The sequence below is a fragment of the Diprion similis genome, chromosome 1, assembly GCF_021155765.1.
Source record: "Diprion similis isolate iyDipSimi1 chromosome 1, iyDipSimi1.1, whole genome shotgun sequence".
NCBI classification, from domain to species: Eukaryota; Metazoa; Arthropoda; class Insecta; order Hymenoptera; family Diprionidae; genus Diprion; species Diprion similis.
In genome coordinates this window covers 17,713,536-17,727,915 of record NC_060105.1, presented here as the reverse complement: position 1 = coordinate 17,727,915, position 14,380 = coordinate 17,713,536, and the positions used below count along the sequence as shown (strand labels likewise).

Genomic DNA, 14,380 nt, shown 5'->3' with positions numbered 1-14,380 from the left:
ATAGAAAATGACAAACCTCGGCCCTAGAAAGATTAAGGTCGGCATCGGCCCTTTGATACTGATCCAACGCCCTCTCCGCTTCGCGAAATGCTTTTTCATAAGCTTTTCTAGCACGTTCTAAATTTCCTATTTGACCAGCAAGAGACGCCATTAATCTGGCTCCTTCCTGCAAATGTTTCTTTCGATCTTCCTTGAAGTCTTTTACAAGTATATTCAGCTCTCGGAGGACATTTGCCTGCAGATTTTCTGCTATTAGTTCTCTCTGTCCTGCTTGATCGTTCACTTCGTTCAATTCTAGTTTGAAGGCACGGCATGGACTGTACCTTACAAAACAGAAAATAATTATCAGCATTTTTCATTCAAAATAAACCAATAAAATTAAGTTCCACAATTTATTATCATTATTAAGGATATACCGCCTGGATCAAAAGATGGGAAGAGAGAAAAAACCACTTAAAAAAACCGAAAATTATGGTATTCCATACGAAAATTTAAAATGACCATCAGTGGTAGTTCAAACTTTGACAAAGTACAGAATTAATTAAGATTCCATAACATACTGTTATATTGACTTTCTGAATAGTTGCCAGAATTTATCAAGCACCATTAATCTTTGCAAAACTGCAATTTTAATTTCCAGAAGTTTACAGACCAAAATAAAAACTGTTTAATTTTAGATGAAAAAAAAAAACTGCGATCTTTCAAGTGTGAAATATTTATGTATAGACGGTGGGCAACCAGCAAACACCTTTCAAGCTATTTGATGATAAGCGTATAGACGTTCTGGTTTTCATCAAGCAACTTACATATGTATAGCAGTACAGTCAGTATAAGATTTGATTGGAATAAAATTCTTATTTATAGTACAAGAAACATTTCTCTTTTTTACTCACTGGTAATCTTCCTCGTCCTTTTTTTTCGGCTGATAACTCTTGACAAGTCTCCTGTAGCAGAATAAATGAACTAATCAATTTAATTGTGATGAAAAAATAAAAATTTAAATATCACATTGCAGTATATAATTCGTGTATATTGAAGAAAGGCAAGTGAATCGCATATTCGCATGCTTTCAGTTCGACAGGTTTTTTTCTTTTTTTCACGTTCACAAAAATAGAAACCAAGAGAGAGAGAGAGAGAATGATAAAAACAATTGTGTGGCAATTACGTAGGGATCATAATATTTGAATGAAAAACAATATTGGTGTTTGCATAAAACACACATAGTGTCCGACTTGGGCGCTCCGTATCTCATGTTTTTGTTAGGCGCATTGTGCTAGTCTGCTTTATCTCTCAAAAAAATTACCCACTTTAACTAAAACTGACACAACTTTTCAATGTGAAGCTCCCGGAAATTATGAAAACAGTTTGGGAACGTTTACGCTACGTAGCTATTAATTATGCTATACAACATAAATATAGATAGACGTTATAAGCTGCTGATCGTATAATGTAATATATTAAAAAAACAAATTACTGTATAGGAATGAAGCTGCTAATGGAAGGAAAATGAAGAAAAAAAAAAATTACAATTTATCAGGAAATAAAGAAAATACAAATTTTTCAAAAGTTTTTACATGACCGTCCATTTCTAGATTCAAGACACTACATTTGGAACCGGACTATCAGAATATGAAGTGCTATTTTGCAGTAAAAATTTTACTGGGCAAAACATATACCAGTTAGTTATAAAAGTCGTTTTATGATGCATATTCAACGCCTTATTGATCCAGTGTAACTTAACAAAAGTGTAACTGCTTGCATAAAGGTTACTTTGAGCGCATGTGATTTATTTAAGGTTAGGCGTAAAGGGATCAGCTGATAACCCAGCGCGACGCCATTTTACTCTATCCATAGTCAGACTATGATTTTTTAATATAGCTGCAAAAAAAGAGAATTGATATTCACACTACGTTTTGCAAGATGTCTAATTTTTTTAAATTTTTCGTCTTCCTGCTGTTCTGAACTCCAAACTTCCTCTGGTAATTCCAAGGGTGTCAATTGTTTGAAAACTTTCTTACCATTACCTGATCTTTCCTTTCTTTTTATATGGTAATTGGGAGTAAAAATTTATAGTTAAAATCGTATATGGCATTACTTACAAATGCGAATGGTTATAAAAGAAACTATCTAAATTTGCTTAATTCGCGAAATCATTAGATTCGCCTGTGCTTTTAAATCGTAAATTACTTTTTCCGTCGTAAGCATTGTAGAAAAATAACGCTGCGCGAGGTATCATTTTACTCCTTGTGATTTCTAGAATCTGAGAAAGTTCCTCAGCTCTGAACGCAGGCTATCGTAAAAAACGAATATTGTTAGTTGGCCATTATGTCGTTAAACATGATAAACGTATAGAATTATTACATGCCCTCAACACCGAATGGGAAACGTCGAGTCGCGTGCTACGGAAGTGAAATTTGAACAAAGATTTTGGCACCATCTCTCAATCCTCGACATTTTCCACAATTATACGTCTCTATCTATCTATTTTTTGGTAAATGTCCTCGTGACGTCGAAGCCTGGTTGTCGGCGCCATTTTATCACCAGATAACCTACGTTTTTATTTTTAACGAAGGCAAATCGTAATTTTTGGTGTTTCGAATTACTCATGTCACATAAATTAATGAAACGTAATCAACAATATACCTTTTCTACCATACACACGAGAAAAACACGATTAACGGTCAGCTGTCAGCCTGGTTGCATTAGTTTTATTTTTTTTCCACCAGATGAACACATTGCAAAGTGACAATTCCACTAAACTCTACTGTAGAGTGTAGTAGGCAATCCTAATAAGAAGATATCTTGGGTGACGTATCAACGTCCAGCCCAAACTCCTCGACATATAGACATGAAATTCGGGAAGTATGCTACATTTATAACGTAACCAGCCATTAAGAAACGACTTTTCAAAATACGACTTTAAAAGTATGAAGAGAGGAGAAACGTGATTTTCAGGATTTATCGATATCTCCTGGGTCCGATGAGATATCGACTTGATTTTTCTTCTAGCGGTAGTTCATTCGGTTACCTAAAAATAAATTGTAAAATTTCTCGAAATTCGACCCCAAAAGCGATAAAAAAAAGATATACGTGTTTTCATGAATTGCTCGATATACCTCACTGTCAATTGTAGTGCAATGTATTAGACATAGATATTTAGTCAGCAGAATCCAGGAAGCGAACCACGCTTCATGCACACGAAGTAACGTAACTAAAAGAGGGGAAAAAGTGTAATAACACCGTCTATACTAGCTGAGCATTCCGTGCACTAGAAGTCTTAATACCTACATACGTTTATGCTTACGTGTATATATGTACATAGAAATATTTACTACATATACGTTACATACAGCAGAATGCAGGTGCATATGAAGTATTACAAGATAATATTTCAAACGATTTATTATTTCGGGGTATAAAATTGAAAAAAAAAACCAAAATGTTTGCGATATGAAATCGACAACGTTCGGAAGAAGAAAGAAGACACTGTCTTATAGAAGACTATATTCTCAACCAAAAGTCAGTCTCGGTGAGAATATCGAACACTTCGGGATGAGATAATAAAAAACTGAAAAAAATCAATCGTAACCAAGTTGAAAAGATAATTCGTTTTGAATAACAGTAATGCCAACAAGTTGTTAACAAATTGTTCAAACAAAAATTTGTGTAACAAATCTCTAGAGAAATTTTTTTTTTATTTCATATAAAATGATTTCATTGATTTTTCTGAATACCTGTGACATTTTTTAGAATTTTCGACGATTTTAAATGATCCCATTTTCCAAAATTCTATCAAAAAATTCAGGACTTTTAATCCGTTTTTCAAAATTTTAAAAATTCTCGAAACCAGGTTTTCGAAAAACGCTGAGAATTTCAGAAAAATTCATGAGTATAAAGAAAAAACAACGAATTCATTTTACGTGAAATAAAAAAAATTTCACTAAAGTTTTGTTTAAACAATTTGTCAACAACTTTTTGGCATTATTATTATTATTCAAAACGAAGTATCTTATCAACTTGAAGACGATTAATTTTTTTCAGATTTTTATCCCATATTCTCACCGAGACTCGCATTTGGTCGGGAATATACGTCCCACAACACCTTTTCAAGCTCTCGGCAAAATTTTCGGAAATAAATTCCGCAATGGATACATATTTTTTAGAATTGGAATACTGATGTAAGTACAATAGAGTAAACATCAAACATTAGTCGCCAAGCTGGCATGAAATACTCTCAATGTATGCATGAGTTTGCTTCAGCAAGGCTTTTACTATATATATAATATGCTGTACTCCGTTTTTACGCATACCTATACACCTACATATGTAATCCAGTACTGCATGTATGTACGCAAGGCAACGCTCTCTACGTTACTACGGAAATAATACAGTAGACGGTATTCAGGGAGGGACAACGGATCTCTTTAATATAACATTACGGCGCGGTGTATGACCAGCAGCATGAGCCCAGTTTGGCCCTGAACTCTGACGCGTGTGTGTAATGTATGTACGCTGTAGTGCACACATATTCGATTTACACCCATGTGTCATTTGCTTTGTGAATATTTATACTTGGTACAATGCGGTGTCTAGTAAAATAGTCCACAACCTCGCAGTTGAAATTTCAGTTATGTCAAAGTTTTTAGATTCTTGACTCTATAATTTCCACCCCATGAAAATTGAAACAAATTATAACTAAAATGTACTACTCTTTATGTCTTAATTCTGACATCAAATAAAAATTTTTGTACCGTAACAGGTAAGTGAGAACCCTAAATACTATTCCCCCCAGAATGGCATTGGTTTAAACAAGTAGTTGTTTTTCAATTTTACTCTAAGACATTTGAAGGAAGAAATGGCGAGACACACCACACATACATGCAAATCACTATTAGCAGGAAAAGAATTGTTCTCAGTTTGTTCGTGATGATGAAACTGTGTTTCAAGTATACCAATTCCGAAGGCATGTCATTGAAACCCGGGACTGCAAAAAAATAATATTGCGGAAAAATTAATTAAAATGCATCAATTATTCAACAATGTATCACAGACTAGCCCCCCCCCCCCCCCCCCCATGTAGCCTAGCATAGCCTTCCCCCCTCCCCCAAATCAACATGAAAAATGAAGAATTTTGATTTTTTTATAGGAAGTCTCCACTTTAAAGTACTTGGTGCAACGTTTTCGCACATGGGGTGCTTTTTGGTGATATAGGTGTAAAATGTATGATCGAGAAAGGATGATTACCTTAGTTTTGCGGCGTACTCAACTTCGATGGTGCATCTATCACGTATGAAATGTCCATATCGCTCCAGAAATTCGATACCTTTTTGCGTGTGCAACGAGAGATTCTCGTACTGGTCCTAAGAACAGAAAGAGAAACAAAATGATAAGCATGGCGGCAGATATTGATTCGTAAAAATTTTATTTCACTCAAAATATGTATTCATTCATTTGTTATTAATAAACAATCGCCCAAAAAATGCTTGTTTTCTGGTAAAAATTCATTTTTACTTTCGAAACGGTACCAAATCTACTCAAGTTTGGATATCGGGGTTTTTGGGGTCGCTGATTACGAAACCGGTATTAGATTTTCAAAATTCAAAATGGCGGACATCAAATTTAAAAAATTTATCACTTAGAAAAATTTTATATCCACCATATTGTATCAGCCGTTTTGAATTTTGAAAATCCAATGCCGGACTCGTAATTAGTGAGCCCAAAAACTTTCAGATACCAATTTTCATCAAAATCGGTCCACAAATTAATTCGTGGCTGAAAGGGTTCTGAGAGAGTTCTGAAACAAATTCTTTACAGCTTATTTTTGGTTATGGACTGGTTAATCCGGTTTCTAACCAAAAAAATATATATCAATGGTAAGAAAATTTTGCGGTAATATTTCTTTCGGTTTGAAGATGAATATTCTGTGCGCCTCGAAGACTACATGAATTTAAATATCAAATGTAAACTAGTAAAGGAGTTTATTATAAGAGAACATGCGTGAAATTACGACAGCGCCAAAGCGACCGTATTTGTCCGAACCGACGGGAATTTTCCCCTGTCGACGCCAATGACTCATCCAATCATAATCTTCCGTGGCTGCGCCATGACACGAAATTAACCAATCGTTTTGAACCGCCCTGTCGCATAGGGACCGTGAATAATGGTGTAGGGTGCGTTCCGATATTGACTCCCAGTGCGTCAACAATCTTTTATCTCTTTTGCGCTGTCGAGTTCGTGAGTAGCTTTTAGCGTTGTCAACTAATTTTGGAAAGCAATCTTACTTGGTATTTCTGAAACTGTTACAACTGATAGCGTAACAATTAACCTTCACTTTTCTTACACCGAGAGGGAGCCTTTTCCGGTTCAAATGCTTGATTTTGGGGAAAAATGATGACAAATAACCGTCAGACCACTCGTAAAGGTTAGTGCAAGTCCTGTCGATACGGACAATTTTGGACACTTGTAGTGCTATTCGTACTCGGACTCGGTATACAAGCGTCCGGTACACCAAGAAAAGAGAAAAAAAATCTTTTTCGGGAAAAATGTAAGGCAGGTCGGTTATGTATATGGGGTATTTCATGACAACTTGACCAGTGTTAAACCCCGACCATCTTTGAACAGTTTATTTTTTATAAATATTTGAAGTCGATTGCGAATGCCAATTATTAAAAATCTGCAAAAATCTCAAAAATCCAGTGAATGACACAAAACACCCACCGTCTGTGTTTTATATCATCCACTGGATTTTTGAGCATTTTTTCAGATTTTTAAAAATCGGCATTCGCAATAGTTTTCAAATATTTATAAAAAATAAACGGTTTGATGAAAAAATTTGAAAAAAATTCAGGTTACGAATGTTACTTCAGATAACTTGGGCAGTATTTACTCAAAATTCAAGTTTAGAACAAGAGGTTTCAATTTCATAACCCTTTGCGGCATAACGTCTCATATATTATGAGACACCATTTTTGAATCGGTTATTTAAGATTTATATTAAATTTTTGAGATATCGCTGTAATTTTTTTTTTTTTTGCATAATTTGACTTCCAAGATGTCAATGTTAGCGTTGAAAATGTCTATTTTTGCAGAATAAATATCATTGTGGGAAGGATATAGAGGTTAGAAAAGTGGAACTCAGGAATCTCGACCTTTTGGGGTCGAATCCGACGTCAAAATTTCAAAACTCAAAATATCAGATCCAATATAGCGGATTGAAAATATAAAAATTGATCCAAATCGCTTGAAATTTGTTACGCGGGGGTTTTCGGGGTAGCTGAAAATGAATCCGCCGTAAAAATTTGAAAATCCAAGATGGCGGATCCAATGCGGCGGGCTAAAAATATAAGAATTAATTTGCTCGTGTTAGATCCGCCATTTTGAATTTTCAAAATTTCTCACATTTGACCCCATTTTTTAAATCAGCGACCTCAAGAACCCTTATATACCCGGTTTCAAGGGATTTAACTGCAAGGAAAAATGTATGCCTTAAAAGGCTAATAATATTGATGTCAGGCTACTTTTTGATAGATTTTTATATCTATTGAGTTCACAGATTGCACGTATTTACAAGCTAGCCATTTATTATAGTAAAGTGTGTTCCTTTATAAATTCTAAAAGAAATGACTAATCTCCATACATGTGTGAAAGTTCAGTTTCCTGTAGAAAAAATCTCATGGTCAGACCAAAACCGTTGAAGCATATACGTCAATGGCATTCCTCCATCGATGTTACAGTTATTCTTATGGTCGGTAATACAGAGCGCTACAAAATTATCAGCATACTTGATGGCAGTGTTACTAGAAAATGAATGAATAGCGATCTATACTTGGGAGTGTATCCAAGCGAATGAGAATAATAAGTGTTAATTGAATTATGTCTATGTAATTGATGTTTCTGAAAATGATTGCACCATGTAGGAAAAGTTTCCCATGCGTCACACGACCGCAGATGAACTACTTTGACATCTGCTCGCAATATTACAACAGGGTCAATTGATATTTGTACCGGATTAGCAGGAAGTTGAAGTTGACTTCTTTCTTAGGATTTTAAGACGTATATAATAATAAAATTCCAAGACTTTTTATAACGATAGTTTTCGTCCGTCCCGACAGCCACTATACATATACATTTCACTACACTTATACGAATACGAGCAGAAAGAGGAAGGCATTTATTCAAAGATACCAAATAAATACGCCTCAAGGTCATGAATGCCAAGGAAATCGCTTGGCCAATTCGAATGAAGCCTGGTTACAAAATTGGATCTGCCACCAACTCCCAATTTGGGGAAGAAAACAACAACAAAAAAAAAAAATAATTAGAACAGAATTAGCAATTTAACGAAAAACAAAGAAGTTCAGAAGCTTTATGGGTAAAACTGATAATTTTACAAGCCGTTTTACAGGTTTCTTCCGAAGTCGGTAAAGTCAAATTATAGACAATCGACGTACGTGTTTAAGAACACGTGGCACATACGCAACGCTTGCGTATCACCCACGCTGAATAGAAAAACGTTAGATTATCAAACAGTTGTATGTTTTACATATTGTCAAGTGCATATGGGGGATTCCAACCGAACTCGACTCGTTTTTGAACTTCGTGTTTTCAGATTTGTTCAACATTTCTTTTTTATATGATATCTCTCATCGAACTAAGTATTTTATTTTGATGAAACTTTATTGTTAAACCTCACGTTTTTGTGCACGTCATCTTGAAAAATGTAATTTTCTAAAAAAGGCGATTTGAAAAAAAAAAACATAATTCGAAACCGTTTGATTTCAAAAATCTGAAAAAATGATGTGTTTTCTTGTGAGCTAATAGAATTTCGAAAAAAAAAGAGAACGCAATGCGAAAACGTGGGGTCAAAAGTGGGTCGAGTTCGGCTAGAATGCCTTATATATTCTATACTTTGAAACTGAACAATACATATGTAAGCGTTGTCATTGGAAGGTAATGAAAATCGACGGTTGGGATGACGCAGGATGAATCCGTTATCATTTTCATGAACGTACGTCATCACGAACTCGGGTCGAAGATTATAAACATCGTGAATGTGAAACGGATAGACACGCCATCGTGAGAAAAATCCGTTGAGATCTAGCAGAATGTAAAACGAGATATAAAACGTACGTACGCCTACAGCTAAACAAATCGATCGATCGTTTATGGGTTCCTCGTTCTGTGACGTCACGGTACCATCAAAGCATTAAATCTTATTAATTCAGCTCCACTAAACTCTGGACATAAAGAAACCTCGCCTAATCCTGCAGACTAGATTCGACCTACTTCTACATGTACCTACGTGTGTATATAGTTAGTTAATGTATACATATAATATACATATACATATAGGTATGTAAGGTCAATATACAAGTACAATTTTCAAATCAATCTTCAGCTCGTCCCTGCGGTGCTGCTGATAAGTTATTATTAATGCAATTGATTTGTACCGTTTGTTTGATACGTAATATTATTATTAAACCACGGATTCGAGTCATTAGAATTCTATTTTCAACTAGATATCTTTCAGCCGAGAGTGACAACAGTTCCGTACAGATTGAAGTATCAATAATTACCAAAAACAAAACTCAAAGAAAGTTACAGATCCCTAAATTCAAATGACGCCGTCTGGTAGGAATGAATTTACTATGAACTAAATAATTGATACTTATTTGCAAAATTGGTTCTTCGTCGCATATTTCACTTTACATTAACTCAATTTCACAAAAGAAAAATCAAACAGCTTGCACGGGCGTGTCTACTTGCCTTGATATTTCCAAGGTTTGTGCCTAAAACGACCAGCTGATTATCCGGCTCAACGCCATATTGTTCAGACCCCGCCCACTTTACTGATTCCAATCGATTAACGCTTTCATGCATACATTTTTTTTTTTTTTTCTTTAGATACAATTCACTTAAACTTATGCATACATAACAAACAGGAAAAGAGAAAATGGAAAGCGGAAGCTTGTTCGGAGGTATATCAAAGAGAAGAAGAAATGGTTTCACAGACGAAAAGAATGAAGACGGAATGTTAAATACATATGATAAAGGAATTGTTTGTTTAATTTTGTAAAAAATATTGTTTAATTCATCGTGATAAAATGATGAGTTTTCCGCTATTGCTATGCTTTTTTATGCAAACGCTTTTTACCGCTGTTTTACGACCGCGCTTTCCGAGTGCTTGGTCACCCCTACCAAGGAAATGGAAATGACGATTATTTCCAAGCACAGTCTAGAAAAGCACGATAGACTGGGTCTGCAGTTAGCGCGTTGGCACGAAAAGTGAAACTACTGCACATTGCGTTCTACAAGTATAAAGTGACGTAATAACGTGAAAAATACTGAAAAATCGTAAAACCTAAATGATACTGAAGCCGCAAATTATAGCTTATTTGTTATTCATCCAAAATGTGTAAAGATGTCAACTGATTACAGAAGAGACGGTGCTCGTATTTATCGGTCAAATTGAATTTTCAAGGTGCATTCTACTCCTCATCAACTCAATGCAACAAAACGAAAGTGTAATCAGCTTGCACGAAGTTTTCTGTCCACATTGCTCTAGGTACAAAATAGACATAGATGATTGCAGGGCTTCCGGTAATTGAGGTATTCGAAAAATGTTGCATTAGTGGCGTTAACATAACGAAAAATAGTGGCAATATTGGTGTGACTACGAATGAAGGAAGGAACTGAAGTTAAAAAAAACCTGACTATTTTTTTGTTCAATTAAATATTAATGAAGAACATATTTACTAAACGACCTTTCAATTTATCGATAAGTTGAAATACCGGATACCGGAAGGCCTGTGACAGATTGTTCAATTGTTCAACCATAATTAATTCATTGACAAATGTTTCAATTTCTTATAACTTTTATATTTTTTAATTTTGTCTTCTCGTATGAAGTCTGCAGCAGAGATCTCGGCATCGACGACAAACGTCTAACACGATAAATACGGAAGTCGTATAGCAGGGAAAAAAATGTCTTAAACCAATACATAGAGTATAAGTGTATACAGTTTGTGTGTATGCATAAATCTCGTAAGTTAACCAGATTACACATGCAAAATACGTGCCTAACAAAGATGATTCATCAATTGTGTCAACTTTCCGTATTTTTTGTAGTAAAGGGATTATAAATATTACTTTCCGAGCAAGTTTGAAAGTTAATGAAATATCAGGTGTAACAGCTGTACACACGCGTTGGGTGTACACGTGTAAATAAAAAGTCAAGCTTACCGACTGACACAGGCTGTGTGTAAAGGTGGAAATGTGAGATTTTTATCATCATGATAATTCAAGCCTACATCTCAGAATGTTTACCGTTAATTTTTCGGGGTTAATTGTGTTTCTTTATGACTTAACCGTTACTCCGTGTGTATGTACATACATAAATTAATTGATTCTAAGAGCATGTAAACCATAATGCATGTGTACACCATTACCACTATGCATGGTTATGCTTATCCAGAACGAATTAATATATACTCGAATACCTTAGATACCTTTATTACGGATTATAAATAAACAACGTGTTACGTCATACGTTATACGTATGTCATGTTACTAGACATATAAGATTTTTTTCTGTTTTTGCAACTCACGTTGATGAATCAAGCTAAAGAATTTTAATATTGTATTAAAACTTTTTGTGTTTTACATAGATTTATAGATAAAAAATCTGTCAAAAATACTTTAAATATTCTTGTTGTATTTTTTCTGTAAAAGACATCTGAAAACAAAGAATTTGAAAAAAAACTTAAATTTGGACCATTATTAAGAAAGTTATGAACCAGAGACCAAAAAAAAACGCGATTTTTTTTTTACACGTGATATTTTTTTAACAACTATTCAAAAAAAATCTCAAAATTTACCAGAAAGGCTCTTTGGAGGCGTACTAAATAATATCAAAAAGTTGAGGAAATCAAAAATAAAATTTTTTCAAACCGTCCGATTTGGCGTGGAACGCCCCATATATATACTTTTATCTATAAAACAGATATAAAATACATAGGTACTAGGTATATCTACAGAAAAGTTTCTACTTCAACCGGAAGTGGCGTAGATAAATGTATTATTTGGAATTGCGTATATATCTGTAATGGTGTATCTATATTATATATGCATACATATTTTTGTCGTCCCATGAACTACATTAATATGTTCTGTAGATGTTTCCAATTCGTACATTTTATAACATATAGAAAAAATTAGCAATCAACATGTTATAAAATTTCTGGTTGGTGAAAATGTTGATCTCCAAGATGAAATTATTAAATTCCTGTTAACTGCAAAGGAAAAAGAAATGGTGCGACTATTTCTTTCTCAGGGTAAAAAATCAAATTCTTCACCTGATTGAGAGCCCAATTTGATCGCATCGGTAAGTTGTTAGAGGTATGGCTTAAAAAAAATATGGTATGGTAAATTTAACGGCTCAAGTTTTCACGTGCGAGACGTGTATTCGAGAGTATTTCCGGTGCACATTAGAATTCAAGTCGTGTTAAATAGATGCCGCATTCTACACGGCGGTAAAATTCGATCAAACGGTCCGTATAATTAATTAGGTATATTATAACGGGTTATTACGTGAAAATGTCACACACAGGTAATTTTGCCCTTTGAATCACACGTTAGTGTGCTGAGTTAACTTTGATAACAAGATAGTACTCGCTGATTATTGGGGTCGCTAATTACAAATCTGAAATAAAGTTTAGAAAATTCAAGATGGTGGATCCAATACGGCAGAAGAAAATTTTAAAGTCGATCGAATCCCGTTGAAAATTCTATGCAAAGATTTTCAGGGTCGAAGATTGCGAATCTGAAATTAGATTTAGAAAATTCAAGATGGTGGATCGAATATGGCGGACGAAAATTTTCAATTTGATAGAGTCCCGTTAAAATCCTCGAAGCAGAGGTTTTTAGGGTCAAAGATTGCAAATCTGAAATTATATTTAGAAAATTCAAGATGGTGGATTCAATATGCCGGACGAAAATTTTAAATTTGTCCGAACCCGGTGAAAAAACTGCAGGCAGGAATCTTCGCTGTCGTGTTGGATTAGCCATATTGAATTTCCAAAATCTGAATTCAGATTCATAATCCGCAACCCCAAAAACCCGTGAACAGAGTTTTTCATTCAGAACCACAAAAAAATATGTGGATTAGTTCTGTAAATATAAAACGACGTATATAAAATAGGTGGTAAGAATACTCAGATTTCGGCATTCAGAAGTAACATTTTACGGATAGACATTTGACTCGTTTCTTCACCCCCTAAATTGCAAAAGTGTAAACTGATCTCGGTACAAATGTACCCTGAATTGCATAAATGCAGGCGTGTTTACCCAATGTCAAATTGCCACATAATAACCCGGTGTATAATGATTATTTATACCAACATAGGAATAGAAAACAAATATGGCGTGCACGGCTTACACTTGCATGCTTTTACTTATTGTTAGGTTAGGGTACACCTATATTGGCTATATTGGGCGGCAGAGTGGAGAAAAACAAGTGGATGGATGCTTCACATGAGTCATTCAAGAGTCCGCTTATCGATCCTGGACACGTTTCTATACCTACATATGTTTCAGATACGTATATGAAGCATTCCACGCCAACGCCACGATCGAGTTCTGACCTCACCTTCGTTAGTTCGGATGAAACTGTTACCATAAAATCAACGATAATTACACCCAAGTAAAAATTTCTCAACTCTTCTATTTTTTGCTCTCTCTCCTATCAACGATTTTTGAGCTATAAATATTCAACCTTTTTATTATTGGTTTAATTGGGAATTCTTCACGTAGTTTTAAGATCGATTCCATGTTTTGTCTTCTCTTTATTTAGAAGTTTGGCAATATTTCAATTACTAAGATCAGTAAACAACACTTTAAAAAATTGTGAAATCTGTTTGAATGTTAAAAAATACAAATTCGTTATTTATTATTCGAGAAACGGTTGTATAAGTGGCTCTCTCTCACCTGAGCCTCGCGTTCAGCGACGTATTAATGACTGTATGTTGCAATTATGTAGAGGATGAAACGAGTGTTTTTTCCTATTTTTTTACTATTTAAAAAATTAGCATCTTCACGTAACAGTAAGATTCAATTCATGAAATTTAAAGATATACAAAGTTCAAGAATAGAAAAGTCAAAATACAGAAAGGTGATACGGTATATTCTACAGAATTTTCGAAAAAGGTGGAAGTGTTTAAAAATTTATGCATCAAAAACAGTTACTCATTGAAAAATCGGTCATTTCACAGGCGCTAATATAACCTCACAATCAATAAAAGATTCGATGAAACATAACTTGAGACGTGAAAGTCTACTGAAGTAATTGGCAGGGAATACCCCATGTATCTTAGGTAGGTGATGG

General features: G+C 34.6%; 1 protein-coding gene across 5 annotated transcripts in view; it reads right to left on the bottom strand.

Moving 5' to 3' along the window:
- The window catches only part of LOC124416004 (formin-binding protein 1-like), a 37,694-nt gene that overhangs the window by 9,502 nt on the left and 13,812 nt on the right, over positions 1-14,380 (bottom strand). For all 5 annotated transcript variants that reach the window (XM_046896806.1, XM_046896824.1, XM_046896816.1 and 2 more), the window contains exons 2-4: positions 5,245-5,360; positions 894-944; positions 17-323 (exon numbers count right to left, since the gene is read on the bottom strand). In XM_046896806.1, coding sequence (XP_046752762.1) covers positions 17-323; positions 894-944; positions 5,245-5,360 — 474 coding nt within the window. The remainder of the gene's footprint in view (positions 1-16; positions 324-893; positions 945-5,244; positions 5,361-14,380) is intronic.